Here is a 24,932-nt window from a genome sequence, read left to right on the forward strand (position 1 = left end):
CTTAAACCTTTTCCAGCATAATTTGCTCTTTGTTAGTGGTTTTAGTTTTTGCCCCTTATTCAGTATAAGATTTGTGCCCTTTTTTTAAAGTTGTCTTTCCTTATTAAGTCTTGTTTGACATTTCCTCAACAACTTTTCTTTTCCAGATGTTTTACACAGATTCACAATATTGTTTATGTCACTTGAACGCTGCAGCCAATCATCGGCTACTAATGGACTGCAGCCTTCATCAAATATTCTCATTCTTTGCCACCTCTTGATTGGCTTAGTTTAGTCCAATATATATATATATAGTCTCTACCCCAACTTTTCTTCTAAGCCCCTCCCGTTTTCTTTAAGCCACTCCTATTTTATCTAAGCCACTCCCATTTTCTAACATAGGCAATACATTTTGACATAAATTGATCCAAAATTCGAGCTCAGCAAATTAGTAATTTTTTTCCCGATTGTTTCATATCGCGAGTATGACTTTCTTGGTTTTTATTCACATAGCTTTCTACGTAGGATTTAAAAAATAAATACATGAATATAAAATAAATTAAAATTTAAATAAAATAAAGTAAAAATATAAAGAAAATAAAGAAAAAGAAAAAAAGAGTTAAACAAATGTGGGGAGATAAAACAGAAAATGTTAGGTGTGGTCCAGACTTCTTATATGAAGAAGGATCTGGTGTGTGATTTTCCCACCTGGTTCGCCACCGATTCAGACCCTGTAGAATAATCACTCACAGCAAGCGCCCTTTTATAATCCCTCCTGGTTTTGAAAGAGGAGAAAAGGCAACATTAGTCTTTCTTTTCTAAATCTTTTCTCCACTGTCTTGACCCTTGAGGTGATAAAACACCTGCAGAGCCTACAGCCAGAATCAGATGAGGGAAAGAGCAGCGTGCCCTAAAGACCTGCACAATTCATGAAACACTAGGGCGAAATCAATTCTGTTATCTGGGCTCCGACATTGCCTCTCACAAAGGCGTCTCTTTTAGCACAAGGCATAAAACCACTTTGGCACGACAGCCCGCTCCAAATGGCCTCACTGGGGACACTGTGCGAGTCAGTCCCGGAGATGTCTGGGGCAAATTCGTTTTAAAGTGTCTTATCTTCCAGGTGGAACCACTTGAAAAGAGAAAACTGTAATTTGGGCTCTGAAGCTTGGCAGCGTAATGCCATTCCTCGATCTTTCCCTTGGACTATACGCTTCAGTATACAATCATGCAATTTACATATTTTTTTTTTATTTTCCACCCCAAAGAAACAGCGCCATTCTTCTCCACAGGCTGTTTCTGGGACTGCAGGTCATCACTTTTCAAAAAAATGTAAAACCTTTAAACTTTTTTTTTTTTTTAAAGTGGGCAGTTTTTGCTTTTATTTTTTTCCTGTTGCCCCCTGAGTCTTACATATTTATTATTATTATTATTATTATATCCTCCAATGCAATTTTTTGTCATTTCAAGCAGTTTCATGACAGATATTTGATAAAAACTGCCCAATGAATCATATCTTTAGTGCTTATAGTTGACAACCTACTCATTCAGGAGAAGAGGATATAGTCTCACTGGTTTAGTTTTTATCATTTTTAACCAAACATTAATAGAAAAAAAAGAAGAAAAAGGACACTCAAGTCAAGTTGTACGATGGTTTTAAATACTTAAATAGGTTAAAAATGGAAAACATTGAACTCTTGCTTAAGAAAACAGCCAAACAAACAAGTAATCAGGCACCAAAAAAAAAGTCTGGACACCAGACTACTGTTATAACTTTTGTCAAAAGGAGAACCGATCAATCACCAAAATCCTTGAGACGGATCTGCCTTGTAAGTTTTCCGTGGCCTCTGGATGAGAGAGCTGCATGTTGCCTCCCTCCTACCGGCATCCATGGCTTCTGTTTCGATTAGCCGGCCTGGTACACCGTCATGCCACAATGATGGCATCACGTCAGGCCAACTAATCAAAAGTAGAACTGCAAATGATGTCATGTCGACGGCGGCTTGCAAGGCTTCTGTCCAGTGGCCACGGAATTCTGACCTGACCATTGGACCAAGGTTTTTGCGAATCATTTCACTTATGACTATTTTTTATGCCATAAATTTCCAAAATGGAACAACTACTATAAATCCATCTACTAGCTTGCACAGTAAACTTATGAATATTAATAACATGCCAGTATCTGACAGCATATCGTTATTTCCTTGCCTACAGTACAACATACTATATTCTAATAAACTTGCATACAGTAAGGACTCATGCTCCCAACTGTATTCCAGCTGCGCACACCCTCAGTAATTTCTATGGGGTCACATGCAATGCCTCTGATGACGTCCCCCTTGTCGCATTGGTTGCGAGGGAGAATATTATGCTGTGGCACACAAAGTGCTACCATCTGTAGGGTCTCCATGAGCCAACGTACAGCCTCTAATAAGTTTATCATTGGGTTTTCTTTCCAAAAACATACAAATCTGATGGAACTTGAGAATAACTAATCCGACCGGTGATAGGATTCTGCTTATGTAATATGTTAGGCGAGCACGGTCGACTTGATTAAGGGTTTTTCTGCTCCTCACAAGGACCTCTAATGATTAAGGCCACGTGCGCAGCTCCGATGAAGAAGTGTTCGTCTTTTTCTAAAGCCTGGTGCTAATATAAAATTAGTGGTTGCAGCTGACAAGGAGGACAGGTGGCTATGTCCCTATCAAATCTGCTAAGCTGTATACAAACTTAATAAAGCTTTTAGAGTAGACATCTGCTTTAAGTTACAAGTGCCTTATATAATTTTATCATAGCCTGGCCGCGTGTTCTCTGGACCAACCAGATAAACTGATGTGGCTCAGTGGTAACGACCTGGTAAAGAAGTCTAATAATATCACAGCCTAGAATTTGTACAAGATGATATGTAAATGGATTTATAATGTACAGTACAGACCAAACGTTTGGACACACCTTCTCATTTAAAGATTTTTCTGTATTTTCATGACTATGAAAATTGTACATTCACACTGAAGGCATCAAAACTATGAATTAACACATGTGGAATTATATACTTAACAAAAAGTGTGAAACAACTGAATTATGTCTTATATTCTAGGTTCTTCAAAGTAGCCACCTTTTGCTTTGATGACTGCTTTTGCACACTCTTGGCATTCTCTTGATGAGCTTCAAGAGGTAGTCACCGGCAATGGTTTTCACTTCACAGGTGTGCCCTGTCAGGTTTACTAAGTGGGATTTCTTGCCTTATAAATGGGGTTGGGACCATCAGTTGTGTTGAGCAGTAGTCTGGTGGATACACAGCTGATAGTCCTACTGAATAGACTGTTAGCTGCTTTTTTCTTGTCATAATACAAATTCTAAGTATAGAAAAACGAGTGGCCATCATTACTTTAAGAAATGAAGGTCAGTCAGTCTGAAAAATTGGGAAAACTTTGAAAGTGTCCCCAAGTGCAGTTGCAAAAACCATCAAGCGCTACAAAGAAACTGGCTCACATGAGGACCGCCCCAGGAAAGGAAGACCAAGAGTCACCTCTGCTTCTGAGGATAAGTTTATCCGAGTCACCAGCCTCAGAAATCGCAGGTTAACAGCAGCTCAGATTAAAGACCAGGTCAATGCCACACAGAGTTCTAGCAGCAGACACATCTCCACAACAACTGTTAAGAGGAGACTTTGTGTAGCAGGCTTTCATGGTAAAATAGCTGCTAAGAAACCACTGCTAAGGACAGGCAACAAGCAGAAGAGACTTGTTTTGGCTAAGGAATACAAGAAATGGACATTAGACCAGTGGAAATCTGTGCTTTGGTCTGATGAGTCCAAATTTGAGATCTTTGGTTCCAACCACCGTTGGAAAAGGTGGACGGATGGACTAAAAGGTGAACGGATGGACTCTACATGCCTGGTTCCCACCGTGAAGCATGGAGGAGGAGGTGTGATGGTGTGGGGGTGCTTTGCTGGTGACAAAATTGAAGGCATACTAACCAGCATGGCTACCACAGCATCTTGCAGCGGCATGCTATTCCATCCGGTTTGCATTTAGTTGGACCATCATTTATTTTTCAACAGGACAATGACCCCAAACACACCTCCAGGCTGTGTAAGGGCTATTTGACCAAGAAGGAGAGTGATGGGGTGCTACGCCAGATGACCTGGCCTCCACAGTCACCAGACCTGAACCCAATCGAGATGGTTTGGGGTGAGCTGGACTGCAGAGTGAAGGCAAAAGGGCCAACAAGTGCTAAGCATCTCTGGGAACTCCTTCAAGATTGTTGGAAGACAATTTCCGATGACTACCTCTTGAAGCTCATCAAGAGAATGCCAAGATTGTGCAAAGCAGTCATCAAAGCAAAAGGTGGCTACTTTGAAGAACCTAGAATATAAGACATATTTTCAGTTGTTTCACACTTTTTTGTTAAGTATATAATTCCACATGTGTTAATTCATAGTTTTGATGCCTTCAGTGTGAATGTACAATTTTCATTGTCATGAAAATACAGAAAAATCTTTACATTTTTGGTCTGTACTGTATATCTAATACTCATGATTTAGCTCTCAAGAAGAGTAAAAGGGGTTTTCGGAGATCAAACATTTAGATGCAAATTAACTATATATATTTTTTGTAAATTTCTTAAAGTCATTTATTGGCTGCGACCTGGTTGCAGTTTCACATCTCCCAGTTACGAGGTCCAGAACTTTCTCAGCATGGGCCTGTCAGCAGGATATCAGCAGTAAAATCCCGTGTCAGGGAGGTGGATTTTGGTGTTTGGAAATGCGCAGTGAAATTGCTGACATGCCTCTGCTGAAACTACTAATACGATGATACACCTCTGCTGAAACTAATGATACGCCTCTGCTGAATATACTGACACGCCCCTGCTGAATATACTGACACGCCCCTGCTGAAATTACTGACACGCCCCTGCTGAAGCTATTGACACAATCCTGCTGAAATTACTGACACGACCCTTCTGGTAATTACTGACACACCTCGGCTGAAATTACTGACAATACCCCTGCTGAAATTACTGACATGCCCCTGCTGAAACTACAGACACGCCCCTGCTGAAACTACTGACACGCCCCTGCTGAAATTTCTCACAAGCAAATACTGAAACGACTGGCATGTCCTTACTAAAACCCTGCACATGACCATTCTGAAATTAAATACTGACCCGCTCTTGCTGAAACTCCCCAGTACCATATACCTGGGATGTGTGGAGGGGAAACAGCAACAATATTGTGAAAAGCGGCAAATAAATTATTATTACCTTGTAAATACGTGATATCTGAGTATTTAATATCTATCTACCTGTTTATCGTAAGGCTGTGTAGAAATTATGTGATAAGGTACTCCTTAGATTTAAAGAAGAAAAGTTATCTTCACACACCTTGGACACATGCATGTTTTTGTCCCTCAATTTTTTTGGAAACTGCAACAAAACCCCCAAAACTGCTTCACGACTGTAATGTGTGAATCAACCCTTAAGCTCAACTCATTTTCTATCAACCATCCTATAATTTGAGGATATATCTCTATGCATATAGTCCTTTTGTTCTTTAGTATTTTACTCTCTAATTAGATACTCAATTTTCTAGTTTGAGCCTCTTTCCCCAAATAAGGTTTTGGGAGCTTTTTTTTTTTTTTGCAGTGTTTTTTTTTTATGCGATTTTTGTGTATGGGGAACTTTTTCCAGAATTGTTAGTAGTCGGACTTAGGCTATGTTCAAACATTTTTTTTCCTAGAAAGAATTTGAAGCGGATCTGCTTCAAAATCCACATGAAAATTATTCAAAAACCTTCCCAAAACAGTTAAAACAACTCAACATTTCCTGAACTAGATTCCTCTTGAAAAACTCATCAGACTTTTACCGCTTTCAAAAAACTTAATGTGAACATACCATTGAGGTACACACAGCGATTTTTAAACACTGGCAAACCCAACTAGGTTTTCCAGCTGAAGACACTTCTGGAAACTCTGGAGTTTTTTTTTCCAGAAGCGTCTTTTGTGTCATTTACTTCTTATGGTTTTGGCTGCCGACGTTTTTTTTCCGGAGGGCTTCTCTATGACTTTTTGTGAAATTTTTTTTACTGTCATTTTTCAGGCGTTTTTTTCATACTCCACTAAAGAAGAAAATAGCCAGGGTTTTTTTTTTTTAAAGCAAAAACAATGGCAAAATGCTTCGGCCATCTTTTGAGCTTTCCCATTGACTCGTATCGTAAAGTACAGAGAATCTTCAGATCGGAAAACGCCAGAAGAACGGATATACTTTTAAAGGCATTTTTAGAAATCTGAAGTGGTTAAAAGACAATCAAAAGCCTGAACATGTTAATTCTTTTGACACTTTTAGTATAGGTTTTCAGGCGGTTTCCGTGGCGGTATTCGTCTGAAAAAGCTGTTGTGTGCACATAGCCACTGAGCAGAACTTTTTGAGGAGTTTTGAGTTTTTAAGGAGGATTTAGAGTTTGAACATCAGATTTGGCTCCAAAACCTTCTAAAAAACCCCTCTGTGAGCATTTTATTCAAGCAGTAATGTCCCAAGAATTAACATTTTGCTTCTACTTCCACGTTGAAAAAGATAATACTTTATGTACTATCTTGTGTTTTCCCACTGAAAGAATAATATTTGAAGCAGTTTTTTATGTGTTTTCGGGAGCTGAATTTCGCCTAAAATTTTTGAAGCAGTTTTTCATTTGGATTTTGGAGAAGATTTTGCTCCAAGATACAAGTGTGTAATCTGCCAAGGCTCCGCACTGTAGGCTCGGTTGACCCTAGTGTTCCTCTAGGCGTTGGACATAATTCAGAGCCTTTTGCCTTATTTTGATAATGACACCGTGTGAATCTATGGAACAAATTTAACAGAAGCTCAATGTTTCCCCCCCTACAACTTATTAACAGGAAATCAAGTCAACGTGAAGAAATAATGACTGGTGTTAAGACTTAATAAGACGTAAATAGGCGGGTCTGATATTCTGTAGATGGAGGCAGCTGGGAGTCATCGCCTCATTTGAATAATGTGTCCTGAATCTGTCACTTTGTTCATCTTCCTTATGCTTCTGCGTAGACGACATCAACAACAAATTAAGTCGTAAATAAGAGACAATCAACACTTTTGTTTTTGTTTTTTTTTTGTTTTTTTCCCCCCCTCGCATCAAGTGCAGGGGGGGATGTCAACGTAGAAAAGGAGAGTGACATGCAGCAGTTTGCTTATGTAAGCAGAAGTATGGGAAAGCAGCGCAGACGAGACAATTAGACGAACGTTCACGCTGTAATCTGTGCCGGCCGCCCTCGGATTTTATCACATGATTATCACTTACAATGCTAACAATGTCTTTTTTGATACTTGGAAGATGGAAGTGCGCTCGGCTCAAAAGCATATGCCATAACAACGTATAAGCCGGATGGGAAAGAGGCGACTCGCTGGAAACATTAATGACTTTTTTTTTTTCTGACTAATGACTCATTTAAATATCCTTTTCAATGGGAGGCAAAAAAAAACAAAACTGGGAATCATCAAAAGATAAAAATAAAATAATAGTAATAAAAGTGTATTATTACCATACTTTTTATTTCTGAGACTGTATTAAATGCTTGAAAAAAAATTAATTAAAAAGAAATCAAAATAAAAAATATGCGTAAATACTTAAAAAAAAAAAAAAGTAATTAAAAATAAATCAAAGTAAAATATATGGGTGTATTTGTTGCAATGTCTACTTATTATTATTATTATTATTATTATTATTGTTAATAATAATAATATCGCTATTATGTTCTAACCTTAAAGTAATCACTTATGTTTATAATGTTTTTTTTACAAGTATTGTTAATGGAATAGAAACACAGTAACATCTGGCTGCAAAAAAAAAACAAACAACAAAATAAAAAGGCACTAACACACTTGTGAGCCTACATGCAGGGTTTATCACAACTTTCCCAACCCTGGGTCTGCACCCGTGAACTATTGGTATTGGCTCCAAATTTTACTCTCCCACTCGCTACTCAGCTTGCTTTATGCTGATGAAATAAAGTAATATATTACCTTTGACAGATCCCAAGCTATGCTATCCATTGCCATAAAGAAAGAAGCTGCGTAGGTGACCGGCAACCACACAATTGTCTTACTGATTTCTTATAAAGGGAAAAATAATTATACTATTCCAAAAACAGCACCATTCTTGTTGATTTTCATAATATAAACCGCATATGTTAATAAACAGATCTCTTGGACCTGGTGAGGCTGGTGTACTTAGTATAAATATTAGAGCTGAGCCAATCGATTCTCAGGACCTTGGTCTAGCGGCCAGGTCGGTATTCCGCTCTGAGAACCACCTCTTCCCTGCCAGAATCCTCTGCTTCTCTTTTAATTAGCACGTATGATGTCGTGCCTCAAGCCGGGCCTACAAATCAGAAGAGGCGCTGAGGACTCCAGACAGGTAGCAGCAGTAACACACCAGCCTCATCAAGCCTAAGAAATCTACATAATAACATATGCATATTATAAGATCAGGTGACAGATCATCATTAAATGAGACTTAGCTGCAATACTGAGTACAGACGTCACAAGCCCTGGACAAAGCCGAAAAGGTGAAACCCTGAGTTGGGCTGTTTTATGGATTTTAACATTTTTTTAAAGCTACACGAGTAAAATCCATTGGACCTATAGTATTTTACACTAAGGTTTTATCTAGAAGTAGCACCGGACAAGTAATCACCTGGAAGCTGTGTATTATGGAAGATTGGACGCTGGTGGTTTAAATGGAGACATTTATCTTATGATATAAGAAAACCTGACTGTGGTCGTAAGTGGACACCAAATTTTGAATTATCTTATGTTTGGATCAATCCGATGTTGTATTTTTTGTGACCAAACAAAACCCATAGGCAAAAGTGATAATTTTTGGACTTTAATTTTTGGACTTATCCCAGAAGTCATTTGGATTTATGAAAATTTCTTAATGCTACTAAAAAAAAAGGACCAATCTGGCTCCAAAAGTCAAGTCTAATTGTCTTTCACTCTCTCGGGCATTGTGTCCACCCCTGTGGAATATAAACTTGCAATGTATGTCAATATTAGTCTTATCATTTCCACATCCTCCGCAATTTTCTCCAGTCCAGAATTTGATGTACTTACCTACATGGTGAGATATCAGATCGGATAGTAAGAGTCATACATAATATGATAAATGAGCCCCCTCGGGATAGCACAGGATTAATACAGAGATGCGGGACCGTTTTATAAATCTGGGTCAAAATGTTAACCAATTGTGGATTTGGCCTGTAAGCTTTGAAAAGCCTTCAGTGATTGCAAATGGGTTTAGTATAAAATCATATTGGCGCCAACCAGAATTCAGTGTTAAAACAGTATTAAAAGATAATAACTTCTTGCCCTAAATTCCGGAGGCCGTAACCAAATCTCTCCAATTACAATATATTTTATCATTTCATAACTTATATAAAGAGCCCCACATCTGCCCTTGAGCATGTTCCCCTGGCGGAGAGACATAGAGCATGGGCTCATCACCGGACTTACCTTCACGTCGGAGAAGTAGGTTTTCAGCATGTTGGAGCTTGGATACCGGGTGTAAAAAAACATGAGTTTGGCTTTTTTCAAGTGATTTGGAGACAGGCCTTCCTGCATGTAGAATTGTGCTAGTCAAGGAAAAGACTCGGAGAAAGGAGCAAAGAACAACAGACAACATTATACAGAACGGTGACAACAGTCTCATCGCCAAGGGCCATGATTACATGAAGAAGGGTCATAGACAAAAGCTATCGTCCAACTATTACATATTGTTTCCTAAAAAGAAAAGTCTTACTCAAAACATACATTTGTGTAACGTTACATTTATCTATCTGACCAGCAATTCTTACAGAATGAAGCAAATGTGGACAAGTGTAAGCTGCAGTGACCGCATTATAACACATAGCGAAGAGCGCAGCAGCCATTGTGTGCCGAGACTTATCCAAAAACACTGGCTATATGAAGTCCATCAGTCTATCTATCTATCCGTCTATCTATCTATCCATCTATCTATGTATCTATCTCATATCTATCTATCATACAGCAATGTAGACTATACTTATAAGATGAAGGTACTTAATTGAAAAGTCGTGTGTGCCCACCAGCCACGACAAGGAGTTTGTTTCTTTGATGGAACCCTAACCATTTTTATCACACATGCGTCTCCCTGGCCAAAAACCTAAAAACTTGAATGGCATGTAGAATCCAGCATTTTCTCTTATACTGTATCTATCTACTTTCATATTTATCAATCTAGGCTTGACAAAGGCTCTGCGGAACTGTAAAGCTGTTACAGCTAATATAGGCCATTATAGTCCATTTTTCTGCACTGAAGCCTGTTAGGAGTGCTGCCTGTTTCTTTTCTACTTCTATCTATCAGTATCTATCTATCTATCTATCTATCTATCTATCTATCTATCTATCTATTAATCTATCAATCTATTATCTATCTATTATCTATCTATCTATCTATCTATCTATCTATCTATCTATCTATTATCTATCAATCTACCATATATCTATCTATTAATATTATTATCTATCTAGATATACATAGATCTATCTCTTATCTATTTATCTTTTATCTATCTATTATCTATCAATCTATTATCTATCAATTATCTGTCTATCTATCTATCTATCTATCTATCTATCTATAATCTATCTATCTATTATCTATCTATCTATCTATTATCTATCAATCTTCCATATATCTATCTCTTATCTATCTATCTATCTATCTATCTATCTATCTATCTATCTATCAATCTATTATCTATCTATCTATCTATCTATCTATCATCTATCTATCTATTATCTATCTATCTATCTATCTATCTATCTATCTATCTATCTATCTATCTATCTATCTATCTATCTATTATCTATCAATCTTCCATATATCTATCTCTTATCTATCTATCTATCTATCTATCTATCTATCAATCTATTATCTATCTACCATATATCTATTATTATCTATCTATCTAGATATACATAGATCTATCTCTTATCTTTCTGTACCTCCTGTATCCATATACATAGTAAGTGGCCACCTGCTTAACAGTTTATAAACCTTACAATCTATATAATTGGCACATGAAAGCAACCAAAACAGTTCCCGGAGGACGGAGGGCTAACCATAACACTTTAGGCCTACTAATTTTCCTCTAGCACTTTTTGGCATTATTTTGAGCGTTGTAAGCCTGTCTGCTTAGGACACATCTGTGCCGCAGGCTGGGCCTGCCATTTCCTCTGCAAATTAATGGCTTTATAATTTATCAGAAATGAAGATGCATGTGGAGAAAATCAATGCGGCCCCCCCAAGGTCAATTAAGTCTTCTTCCCCAACGTGCTCCCTGGTTTGCTTTTTAAGGACTTGAAAGAAGAAGCCTTTAGATTTAGATACTGAACTTACTGTATAACTCCGTGCAGAAAGTAAAGCTGTTCACATTTCTGTATTATTCTGCAGATCGGAGGCTTATAATGAACATCGGATCACAGAGATAATAATAATGTCATCTACATGAGACAATAAATATAACAACATGCTCTTTACTGCATCCAGAGACCGCAATTAACCTGCGGAGGCCGCTCCGGTGTGTGTCTGTAGGTATATATATATATATATATATATATATATATATATATATATATATGAAGTACCGCCCTACTCCATACAGTGGCATCCGGGAAAAGATATATATTGCACAGAACATATATATATTTTCATGCAGTTTGTTTATTTTTTCTACAACAGAATCATGTGTGTGACGTCTGGCATCCATCAGAGGTTATGTTAATGATTTCTTTATATCTATTTATCTATAAATTTGTTTCACATCTATCTATTACTTATCTCTCTATCTCTATTATGCATTTAATTATCTTTTTAATATCTGTCTCAAATGTATCTATAAGTCTATTTTATATCTATATGTATCTGTCTATTTTGCTAGATCTGAGATCTATGGATAAATCTATTTGATATCTATTTATTTCTATCTATATTTATCTATATGATGTATTTTAGCATCTTTTTAATACTTCAATATCTAATCCATCGATCTACAAATACAGCTCCTAAAATAAACTTTAAGCAGTTTTGCCTCAAAGGTTTAATCATTACAAAGGAAGGTAATTTCGCTGACATACTTCTTGTGCCAAGAGAAGAATTGAGCGAACCTTCCGTTACCTCCATTAGACTGATAGAGAAGTCTAAAAGTGCATTATACTCTCCAGTGCCATCTGTCAGAATGCATAAATGAAATAACTGCAGCAAGCTGTCACCTACTGCTCGCAGATAAGACTTTCAGGAAAGTCAAAACTTCGGGATGAATTACGTCTTGGTGTTTGCATGTTTCAATGTGCTGTGAAATGGGATGAGAAAACGATTCTGTTATCGTCCAACACGTCGGAGAAGGTTTTATCAGAAGCTTCAATTATTCATCATTATTCACTTGTGCTTTATATAGACCCCTGTGTTATTACAGAGTCTCTTGTGTGCGGCTTAATAATACAAACCTCAGTGTATAATAGAAGAAAACAAAACTGCGGACAATATCTATCTCTCTAGATAGCTTTGTATCTATTGTATCTACAGCATATTTCATAAATACTTCTATCATATAGATTTACTTATGTATACCATATCCATCCCTTTCTTATATTTACATTCTATCTATCTACTATCTATATCATATCTATATCTATCTATCTATCTATCTATCTATCTATCTATCTATCTATCTATCTATTATCTATCTATCTATCTATCTATTATCTATCTATCTATCTATCTATCTATCTATCTATCTATCTATCTATCTATCTATCTATCTATTCATCCAGAAAAATGAAAAAGAGCAGTAAATGGTGGTATAAGGTTTCCAGGCATAGGCCTAACCTGATTAGTAAAACCAAAAATATGGAAGAAGAATTCAAAAAATAGTGAAAATTATAGGGCTCTAATGGTCCATGTGGCGACATTTTGACTCATAACGAGGTTTAGGAAAGGTTCACACTGAACTGAAATGTCGCCACATGGGCCACTAAAGTCCTATAATTTGCCCTATTTTTGTGTTGCTTCTTCTATTTTTTTTGCTTCTTCTAGCTATCCATAGATCTATCTATGATCTGTCTACTCGATAACTATTTATCCATCTGATTATCTATACTGTTTTTCTAATAAAGTATCATACATGTATGGCTTCTCTTCCAAAAACACATTCTGAAGACTCAAAAACAGAAAAAAAGATATACTGTAGGATCATATAAAAGCAGAATCACGCACAAATATTCTCAGCACATAAATTATGTAAATCGTTATATATATATATATATATATATATATATATATATATATATATATATATATAAATGTATTGATTTATATATATATATATATATATATATATATATATATATATAATAAGATAATAATAAGATAATAAGATGATAATAAGAATACTTTCATTGCAAGGTGCAGGAAAAAAATGTTGGTTTTCTGCTAAGAAAAAAAAAGCCCTGATCCACAGCGGTTTGTTTTGTATAAGCTTGTTACATGTGGCGTTATGTTTCTCGCGTTTGCGGGCGCTTCCTTTGGCGCACTTCTGGTGTTTTCCTAGCGGTTTGCCAATAAAACCTAGCATGACGCCTTCTTACGGAGCAAGACGCTGTTTAGCAAATATTGTGCCAGTGACCAATTGGTGAGCTTTCCTTTTAAGTGAGTGCGCTGAAAAACCCAACTGTTCTTCCAAGAAAGCCCTGGCTGTTTCCAGGATACTTCCACACGCACAATGAGTCATGATGGAATAGATTCGGTAAACATACAGCTGTACCGAACACGAGCTAAGCCCCATTCAAGGCCAGGAAAGAAAATGAGCACAAATAAATATTAAGGAGTTGGGGGGTGGATGGGTGGGAGGAGGTAAGTGCGCTAGATAGATGTTCAAACAATCTCCAGCCCAGAAGTTCACGCAGCCTGCCTCGGTTCTCGGAGCCTTAGCTTTGTGAAGACAGATGATATTCAATTCTATGTGCAATGCAAAATAGACAATAACTGCTGAAACTTGAGCCAGCTGCCAGGTGTAAAAAAAAAAAAAACACAGCAAAAGATGATAAATCCATAAATTAATGAAAGACATCTGCTCAGGAACATAAAAGATCAGAGGAACGGTGTACTGCAGCTGAACCTAAAGCAGTGTTCAAACAGCCCGAGTCTTGTGTTGTGTGTTTACTAAGGACAATATAGCCCTAACTAAACAACAGCAACACAAAGGTGGATGGAAGACGCTGGGCGTGTGCGGAGGACATGGCAGGCAGCGGAGGGGCAGATGCTGGTTCTTTATCTGCCGGTGGACGCCTGGAGGATGCGAGACTTCATTGTAAATACTAGTGGCTATTATTTGTGTATACTAGGCAGGGTGTGCCAGGCTGGACTCATATAACCCAGGACCGGCCACACACCCAGGAAAACTTCTGGGGAGACATTAGAGGGTCAACCTAAGGCTGGGTTCACATTGCGTTAGACGGACTGCGTTACACCGCGGCATAACCCGGTGTAAAGCAGTCCGTTAACGCTGCCATTAACCCCTATTATCAGGCGCATCGCCAACGCATGCGCTAGCGATGTGCCGTCATTCAGCGACGGAGCCTTGGACGCGGGCTGCAGCGTCTGAGGCTCCATCACCGCTGGCACAGATGAATCATCTACGCTAGCAGTATAGCATAACACGATGGCGTGTATACTATAGCATTAACGCAGCCCGTCAACGCTATGCTTTAGCGCAATGTGAACCTGGCCTAAGAGTTACCGACTGAACTCCCAAAGTCTGAGTGTATAATCAAAACTTTAAGAGTACGTTCACGCCGAGCACATAAAAAAAAACAATTAAACGCATGGGAAGGCACCGGGTGAGAGTTTAGAAATCTCATTCATTTGCCTTTACTGTAAAACGTTGTTTTGTTTTCTGCCTCAAAAACTGGATGAAAAAAAATGTGCAAAACAAGCCCCCGAGGGGCTAAAAATGTACAGAGTGTATATTGGGGCCAGATTTTCCAGGCAGATTTAAGTCAATCAGATTTTAAAAATCTCATCTACATTTTTTCACATGTAAATTGACGTGTAGCAAAATTTGATATCTGTAGCGTGTCGGGTCTTCGTGTGGAATTCATTTGCCTTTTGCACAGTTTGGGGTGAAATCCACAAAGTCAACATGTAAATGCTGCAGAAAATCTACACCAGATCCACTACGTGTGCAGGGCCATACCCCATGCTGCGTCTGACCTCAGAAGCTCTGCCACCACCATGCCGAAGAGTCTGAAAACAATCTGAGCGGATCTCCGGATGTAAGCAGATAGATGCAGCTTCTAGGAGCACCCTTAAGAAAAAAAACACTCCTCCTCCTCCTCCTTCCATCAACATTTTTATCTTCTTAATATATTGCAATCATCCTATTATACAGCACTGTGCACTTACAATTGCTCATTTTTCCTTTCTACCCAGATAATTCTCTTCCCCTTAGATCTAAGACATCATGTGATTAAAAACTGACTGAATCTTTCTTAGCTCTATGTAGAAACAGGAGGTCAATTTTCCCTGTCTGAGTCATCAGTCACTGCAAAAGTCCCTGGCTGGGGGAGGAGGGATCAGCTGGGTCAGGAGTTGAAGAGGGGAGATGATAAATGCAGGGACAAGAGATTTCCTGTTTCTACATAGAGCAGAGAAAACAAGTACACAGTGCTATATAATTATGATTGCCATATATTAAGAGGATAAAAACTTTGGTGGGAGGAGGAGGAGGGCTTCTTTAATGAATACTGGTGTGATATAAATGTTGATAACTAGTTTCAGAGTTAGTCCACATGGGACACAAACTGAGCAGAAGCACCCTTGATCACGGTGGATCACCATGACAAGGATGAGGTGTGTTCTGCATGCTCCACAGTGACCATGATGGATTGTGCTCTGCATGCTCCACTGTGATGGGGTGTTTCCTCCATGCTTCACTGTGATGGGTGGTGCTCTGCATGATGCACCATGATAGCGGTGCTCTGCATGCTCTACCGTGAAGGGCGGTACTCTACACGCTCCACCGTGATGGGTTGTGCTCTGCATGTTCCACTTTGATGGGCGGTGCTCTGCATGCTCCACCGTGATGGGCGGTGCTCTGCATGCTCCACCGTGATGGGTGGTGCTCTGCATGCTCCACCGTGATGGGGGTGCTCTGCATGCTCCACTGTGAAGGGGGTGCTCTGTGTGCTCCACTGTGATGGGCAGTGCTCTGCATGCTCCACCATGATGGGTGGTGCTCTGCATGCTCCACCTTGATCGGTGGTGCTCTGCATGCTCCACCGTGATGGGCGGTGCTCTGCATGCTCCACCATGATGGGTGGTGCTCTGCATGCTGCACCGTGATGGGGGGTGCTCTGCATGCTCCACCTTGATGGGTGGTAATCTGCATGCTCCACCGTGATGGGGGGTGCTCTGCATGCTCCACCGTGATGGGCAGTGCTCTGCATGCTCCACCATGATGGGTGGTGCTCTGCATGCTCCACCGTGATGGGGGGTGCTCTGCATGCTGCACCGTGATGGGCGGTGCTCTGCATGCTCCACTGTGATGGGGGGAGCTCTGCATGCTCCACCGTGATGGGGGCGCTCTGCATGCTGCACCGTGATGGGCGGTGCTCTGCATGCTCCACTGTGATGGGGGGAGCTCTGCATGCTCCACCGTGATGGGGGCGCTCTGCATGCTCCACTGTGATGGGGGGTGTTCTGCATGCTCCACCATGATGGGGGCGCTCTGCATGCTCCACTGTGATGGGTGGTGCTCTGCATGCTTCACTGTGATGGGGGGTTCTCTGCATGCTCTACTGTGATGGGGGTGTTCTGCATGCTCCGCTGTGATGGGTGGTGTTCTACATGCTCCACCGTGATGGGGGTGTTATGCATGCTCCGCTGTGATGGTTGGTGTTCTACATGCTCCACTGTGATGGGTGGTGCTCTGCATGCTCCACTGCGATGGGGGTGCTCTGCATGCTCCACTGTGATGGGGGTGCTCTGCATGCTCCACCGTGATGGGGGTGTTATGCATGCTCCGCTGTGATGGGTGGTGTTCTACATGCTCCACTGTGATGGGTGGTGCTCTGCATGCTCCACTGCGATGGGGGTGCTCTGCATGCTCCACTGTGATGGGGGGTGCTCTACATGCTCCACTGTGATGGGGGTGGAGCTCTGCATGTGCCAAATGGAGGTGGCTTGTGATGAGGTATCTGGCCTGTGGGATGACAATGAAGCTAATATGAGAGCCGGCCAGCGTTGACTATTCAGGTGAGCAGCTTCACCACAGCGACTTCTAATGTTTCAATGCAGCGAGCTATTTGTTTCTTTTATGCCAAATTTGACAGAAGATCTTGAAAACCTGTCCTGGATTACACAAAGCTCAGCTCAGGGGGCCCACTGACACCCATTATAAATATAGAAGCTTTTACCATTGAGGTGTAATGATTCGCTTTAGAGGGGCTATACTGATGAATATCGACCAAAACTATGCCGAGAGGACAGTCTGTAGTCTATCTCATCATAGTAAATGGGCACAATAGGTGTATGTGTGAGGACTGGGAGGCATTTCTAAAAGGAGCTCCCAAACATGGCGTGAACCTAACCTAAGACAATATGAGGAAGTGTAAGGTTGTAATATTATTCTATTGTTTGGACATTCAAAACATTTAAAGAGGACCTGTCGCTTCAGATAAACATGTAATCATTTTGCCTAGTGTGAATCCGGCTGTTCTCGATGTTGTCTTTTGTATCTTCCTGCTCCTCCCCATTCTAGAGAAATGCCCCTTTTCTATCTGTCTATATATCTAGTCTTGCTAGTCAATTGGGCATGTTTATCAACTATTCTTTGTGTGCGTATTCTCAAGTGACCACACCCAGTTGGCTAATGAGGTTAGATTTATATAACGTAAAGGGAGGCCATATCTCATGAACGGAGAGGAGGAAACGTTAAACATCGCCGGGGTCAAGAGAACAGCAGCATTTATTATATATATATATATATATATATATATATATATATATATATATACTGTATATATATATATATATATATATATATATATATATATATATATATCTATGGCAAGAGACAGTCCTTTTTAAAAACATGGTTCTCAAAACCAGGCAATTGATCAGTGTGAATACATTGTCACACTACAAAAGGAATATGCCCTGACCAAGTGCACCCGCAAAATATGAGGCTCATGTGATTTATACGTTCAACGGTTTTGATGTCGCCACAAATCATAAATCAACAAAGCTAATCCTATGCATTAGGTATCAAAAACGTCTGCTGCCAAAATGATTTAATAAAGTCTAAGCGATTTCTGCAGTTTATGACGAGTACCTGAAGGAGTTAACGTGAGCCTTCAGATGTCACCCTCGCACTCATTGTTTGTACTAATGACATTGTGTGCTAAGTCCTTTGTGCTGCCCACATTAGGGTTGGCTAATCTGCACCTGTAGGGCTGCCCCAGGTTATGAATGCGCTGGGTATCTTTGCAAATGAATATGTTTAATCAAATATTAAGTTTTATTCAAATGCAAAAAACTAAGCAGCAGCCTGACGCCCTTTTACCATCACTGATTTCCTTGTCAGGCATCTTTTTTGCATCTTAAGAAAAACAGCTCCTGTCGTATCCCTGACATTTGCATTTACCAGACTGAAGCACAACTGAAGTAGTGTGTGCAGAAGGGACATCTGCGCAGGTGAAACACGTCTCCTATTCAGATAAGAAAGCTGTCAAAGGGCTGGCAAGGCTCCTGCCACAGAGCACCGACAGAGCACCGACAGAGCACCGGGCCGCTCACTTATAGCACCCATTTGTATCAGGCGTTAGACAGATTCTCCTTGAAAAAAAGGCAAATTCTGCACAGAAGTCATTCTACAGACATTGTGTCATATAGAAAACCTGTCAGTAACTTTTATTCCACTAAACAACAGAAACTGGTTTATAGAGTCACTGGGGTTCATCTCTCATTACTGGTTTATAGAGTCACTGGGGTTCCTCTCTCGCTACTGGTTATAGAGTCACTGGGGTTCATCTCTCGCTACTGGTTTATAGAGTAACTGGGGTTCCTCTCTTGCTACTTGTTATAGAGTCACTGGGGTTCCTCTCTCGCTACTGGTTATAGAGTCACTGGGGTTCATCTCTCGCTACTGGTTTATAGAGTCACTGGGGTTCCTCTCTTGCTACTTGTTATAGAGTCACTGGGGTTCATCTCTTGCTACTGGTTTATGGAGTCACTGGGGTTCCTCTCTCGCTACTGGTTTATAGAGTCACTTGGGTTCATCTCTCACTACTGGTTTTAGAGTCACTGGGGTTCATCTCTTGCTACTGGTTATAGAGTCACTGGGGTTCATCTCTCGCTACTGGTTTATAGAGTCACTGGGGTTCCTCTCTCGCTACTATTTATAGAGTCACTGGGGTTCCTCTCTCGCTTCTGGTTATAGAGTCACTGGTGTTCCTTTCTCTTTACTGGTTTATAGGGACACTGGTGTTCCTCTCTCGCTACTGGTTATAGAGTCACTGGGGTTCATCTCTTCTTGCTATTGGTTTATAGTCACTTGGGTTCCTCTCTCGCTACTGGTTTATAGAGTCACTTGGGTTCCTCTCTCGCTACTGGTTTATAGAGTCACTAGGGTTTCTCTTTCGCTACTGGTTATAGAGTCACTGGAGTTCATCTCTCGCTACTGGTAATAGAGTCACTAGGGTTCATCTCTCACTACTGGTTTATAGAGTCATTGGGGTTCCTCTCTCGCTACTGGTTTATAGAGTCACTGGGGTTCCTCGCTTGCTACTGGTTATAGAGTCACTGGGGTTCATCTCTCGCTACTGGTTTATAGAGTAACTGGGGTTCATCTCTCGCTACTGGTTTATAGAGTCACTGAGGTTCATCTCTTGCTATAGGTTTATAGAGTCACTGGGGTTCCTCGCTTGCTACTGGTTATAGAGTCACTGGGGTTCCTCTCTCGCTACTGGTTTATAGAGTCACTGGGGTTCCTCTCTCGCTACTGGTTATAGAATCACTGGGGTTCCTCTCTCGCTACTGGTTATAGAGTCACTGGGGTTCATCTCTCACTACTGGTTTATAGAGTCACTGGGGTTCATCTCTCGCTACTGGATTATAGCGTTACTGGGGTTCCTATCTCGCTATTGGTTAAAAATTCACTGGGGTTCCTCTCTCGCTACTGGTTTATAGAGTCACTGGGGTTCCTCGCTCGCTACTGGTTATAGAGTCACTGGGGTTTCTCTCTCCCGAACATCTGCCCATTCTTGGCTTGATTGACATCATCAGCCAATTTTAGCCACAACCAGTGCAGATAAAGTGGCCAAAAGAACATTAAAGGGGTTGTCCGGCGAAAACAAGTTATCATCTACCCCTTGTTATTGATCGTGGGCGGCCAAACGTCAACCCTTTTATCCCCATTAAAATGGAGTGTCCCTTTGGCGTCTCTTGCAGAACCAACTTAATCTCTTACAACATATCTCTCACGGTGAACTCTCCATTTCCATCACTAATACTTACCAAATATTGCTAAATGTTACGAGTGAAACCCTCTCAGTAAAACAAAAAATCATCTATTCAGGCTGAGATATGAATTGTTGGAGCGATATCCCTCCTATAGAACTTGTAACCTAGACTCACTGTAGACCTCAGTATGAATCCCCTCCCTATCCTTATTCTTCTTGTATTTTCATCACCCCTACTTTCTACCTTCCTTTGTTTGTTGTCCTTAACACATTATAATTATCTACTGGAATAATTTCTTCTTTTGTTTTATAAAATTAAATTGCATATTGTACAAAGACAATGCATATATAATGTGTTTCTGTGCGGTGTAAAATCACGGCCAACATGCTTGTCAGTCATTTATTACCCTGTTCGCATAGGCGGACCCGGCTTTGGATGCGCACTAAACGATCTGTAGGAGATTGCTCAGTGACCATAGGTTGTCATTGTTCTCGACAGCATGAGTCATTTTTACACAGGACGATGTGCCGCCGAGATCGATGACATTTTGTGCAGCAAAAAAAGATAATTTCACCCTATGAATGAGCGTTTTCGTCGTCTGGCAGTTGATCAGCAGTTTTAGGCCGTTTTCACACATCCTGATATTTCCGGTAACGGTAAACACGGTACCGGAGATATCCGTGTCCGTGTGTCCATGTGACACATCCGTGTGGCACACGTGTGGCAGCCGTGTGCCGCATCAGTACCACACGATTATCCCACGCTGAAGAGTTCATCTTAGTTCATGCCGACAGGGAGCGCAGCTTCGGTCATGTCACCGCTAGTCACCGAAGCTCCGCTCCCTGCATTTAATTAATTCCCCAGTAGTTTACAGCTGGGAGCAGTCGCATTAGCATCGCTCCTGGTTGTAAACTGTACATTCCCCTAGATATGGATTACTGCGTGGGATTGACTGTACGTCGGACAGGTATGGGATATTGTTGGTTTACTATTTCGAAAATTTTTTACAGGAGATCGAGGGCTTCACTTGGAATGGAAGAATAATAAAGATTGAAAAACTGTGTGGTGTTTTATTTCATTAAAAGACTTTTTTCTTACTGTGTGGTGTTTGATTAACCCTTTAACAACTGTAGGATTAGAAATGGATAGGTGTCTTATTGACTCCTCTCCATTACTAAGCCGGCTTAATGTCACCGTACAATAGGAAGGTGACATTAAGCCCTCATTACCCCACTTGCCACCGCTACAGGGCAAGTGGGAAGAACCGGGCAGCTGAGGGCTGCTCTTTTTAGGCTGGGGGGCCCATATCCATGGCTCCTTACCAGCCTGAGAATAGCAGCCCGCACCTGTGAGTTTTGCCAGGTTGGTTTTAAAATATAGAGGGGACCCCATGTCGGTTTTTCTTTCATCCCTTCTCCACTGCTCGCCGGCCGAGCAGGGGAGAAGAGATGACAGCCGGCTTCAGCGCCACACGCAGGGGAACAGCGCTTACTATAGCGCTGCTTCCCAGCGGCCGTCTGTGCACACGGAGGACAGTGTACATTGTTCTCCGTGTGCACAGTTGCGGGACGTTTGGCGGCCCGTGTGTCCGGGTAAAAACGGACATGTCTGCGTGTATTGCACACGGACACATGGTCCGTCAAAACATGCTGACGTCTGCATAGCCCCATTCATTTGAATGGGCCTACGTGTATCAGTGTCTCCGGTACGTGAGAAAACTGTCACTACACGTACCTGAGACACTGAAGTGTGAAAGAGGCCTTAGACTGTATGATTATCAGGAAATGAGTGTGCCTAGGAACCCAAATCTATGATAAGCGTGCAATGTTTATGGACCTTTAGTCCAGAGTTAATGGGGTTGTACCAGGTATATAATTGGGATCCCAGCAACTGAGGGTCCGAAGGCTGGACCCCGCACAGATCCTTTGAATTGAGCTCTGTAATTGTCTGAATTCAGCATTCATTCTATATGAGACTGCCGGAGATAGTACAGTGCTCATCAATTCCCGGGAGTCTCAGAGAATGGAAGAAGTGGAGATGCACACAGGCAACTTCCACTCCACTCAGACAAGACTTTGCAGAAGCCCAATCTCTCTAAATCGTTGACAGTCCGAATAGGGGATATTTTATATATTTGGTACAACCTTTCTAACAATTATTGTCTTTTTTTTTCTAAAAAAAAATTACTTATTTTGATTTGTGTGATGAAAAGTTCTGCAATTTTGCACCATTCTGTCTGCATTCTAAGATCTCTTCATCCTGATTATGATCACATCGGTGCGGGGCTCAGTACATTTGCAGCTCAGTTCTCAGAGCTGTGAGATCTAACGATCCCGTGTATAGGTCCTTCTCAAAAAATTAGCATATAGTGTTAAATTTCATTATTTACCATAATGTAATGATTACAATTAAACTTTCATATATTATAGATTCATTATCCACCAACTGAAATTTGTCAGGTCTTTTATTGTTTTAATACTGATGATTTTGGCCTACAACTCCTGATAACCCAAAAAACCTGTCTCAATAAATTAGCATATCAAGAAAAGGTTCTCTAAACGACCTATTACCCTAATCTTCTGAATCAACTAATTAACTCTAAACACATGCAAAAGATACCTGAGGCTTTTAAAAACTCCCTGCCTGGTTCATTACTCAAAACCCCCATCATGGGTAAGACTAGCGACCTGACAGATGTCAAGAAGGCCATCATTGACACCCTCAAGCAAGAGGGTAAGACCCAGAAAGAAATTTCTCAACAAATCGGCTGTTCCCAGAGTGCTGTATCAAGGCACCTGAATGGTAAGTCTGTTGGAAGGAAACAATGTGGCAGAAAACGCTGTACAACGAGAAGAGGTGACCGGACCCTGAGGAAGATTGTGGAGAAGGACCGATTCCAGACCTTGGGGAACCTGAGGAAGCAGTGGACTGAGTCTGGTGTGGAAACATCCAGAGCCACCGTGCACAGGCGTGTGCAGGAAATGGGCTACAGGTGCCGCATTCCCCAGGTAAAGCCACTTTTGAACCTGAAACAGCGGCAGAAGCGCCTGACCTGGGCTACAGAGAAGCAGCACTGGACTGTTGCTAAGTGGTCCCAAGTACTTTTTTCTGATGAAAGCAAATCTTGCATGTCATTCGGAAATCAAGGTGCCAGAGTCTGGAGGAAGACTGGGGAGAAGGAAATGCCAAAATGCCTGAAGTCCAGTGTCAAGTACCCACAGTCAGTGATGGTGTGGGGTGCCATGTCAGCTGCTGGTGTTGGTCCACTGTGTTTCATCAAGGGCAGGGTCAATGCAGCTAGCTATCAGGAGATTTTGGAGCACTTCATGCTTCCATCGGCTGAAATGCTTTATGGAGATGAAGATTTCATTTTTCAGCACGACCTGGCACCTGCTCACAGTGCCAAAACCACTGGTAAATGGTTTACTGACCATGGTATTACTGTGCTCAATTGGCCTGCCAACTCTCCTGACCTGAACCCCATAGAGAATCTGTGGGATATTGTGAAGAGAAAGTTGAGAGACGCAAGACCCAACACTCTGGATGAGCTTAAGGCCGCTATTGAAGCATCCTGGGCCTCCATAACATCTCAGCAGTGTCACAGGCTGATTGCCTCCATGCCACGCCGCATTGAAGCAGTCATTTCTGCCAAAGGATTCCCGACCAAGTATTGAGTGCATAACTGAACATTATTATTTGATGTTTTTTTTGTTTGTTATTAAAAAACACTTTTATTTGATTGGACGGGTGAAATATGCTAATTTATTGAGACAGGTTTTTTGGGTTATGAGGAGTTGGAGGCCAAAATCATCAGTATTAAAACAATAAAAGACCTGACAAATTTCAGTTGGTGGATAATGAATCTATAATATATGAAAGTTTAATTGTAATCATTACATTATGGTAAATAATGAAATTTAACACTATATGCTAATTTTTTGAGAAGGACCTGTACCTTTTCTGTCCATCACATGAACAAAATGAATTTTCATCCGCTAAAAACAGTAACAAAGATTTCTACTGAATAACAGCAGGCAGAGATCTTGAAAACCTTTAGTAATTAATGCAGAAAGAAAATCGGAAAAAATTGCAGAACTTTACATTGTAGCACGAGTAATATTTTTATGCTAAAACTAAAAATATGTTTTTAAATCATACATGTAAATTTAAAGCATTAACGGGATTCTCAATCTTTGGGGCCGTTTTCTTTTTCCTTTTTTTTATTTAAATGCACACATTTTGGGCTAAAAATCTTTTTTGCTATTAGGATTAATTAAATTAGCACCGTTTGTCTCCTATTGCCTCTGTGCTGCACTGTCTATAAATGGCTGCAGAATAAGTTAACTGAGAATCCGTCAGCGAGCTTGTTCTGAAGGCATGCATGAGAGTTTGTAACTCC

At 40.7% G+C, this 24,932-nt stretch overlaps 1 protein-coding gene across 1 annotated transcript in view; it reads right to left on the reverse strand.

Annotated features, from left to right (window-relative positions):
* Nucleotides 1-24,932, reverse strand: part of PROX1 (prospero homeobox 1) — a 100,554-nt gene that overhangs the window by 57,891 nt on the left and 17,731 nt on the right. The window contains exon 3 of the mRNA XM_077282283.1: nucleotides 9,505-9,612. Coding sequence (XP_077138398.1) covers nucleotides 9,505-9,612 — 108 coding nt within the window. The remainder of the gene's footprint in view (nucleotides 1-9,504; nucleotides 9,613-24,932) is intronic.

The sequence above is a fragment of the Ranitomeya variabilis genome, chromosome 2, assembly GCF_051348905.1.
Source record: "Ranitomeya variabilis isolate aRanVar5 chromosome 2, aRanVar5.hap1, whole genome shotgun sequence".
NCBI classification, from domain to species: Eukaryota; Metazoa; Chordata; class Amphibia; order Anura; family Dendrobatidae; genus Ranitomeya; species Ranitomeya variabilis.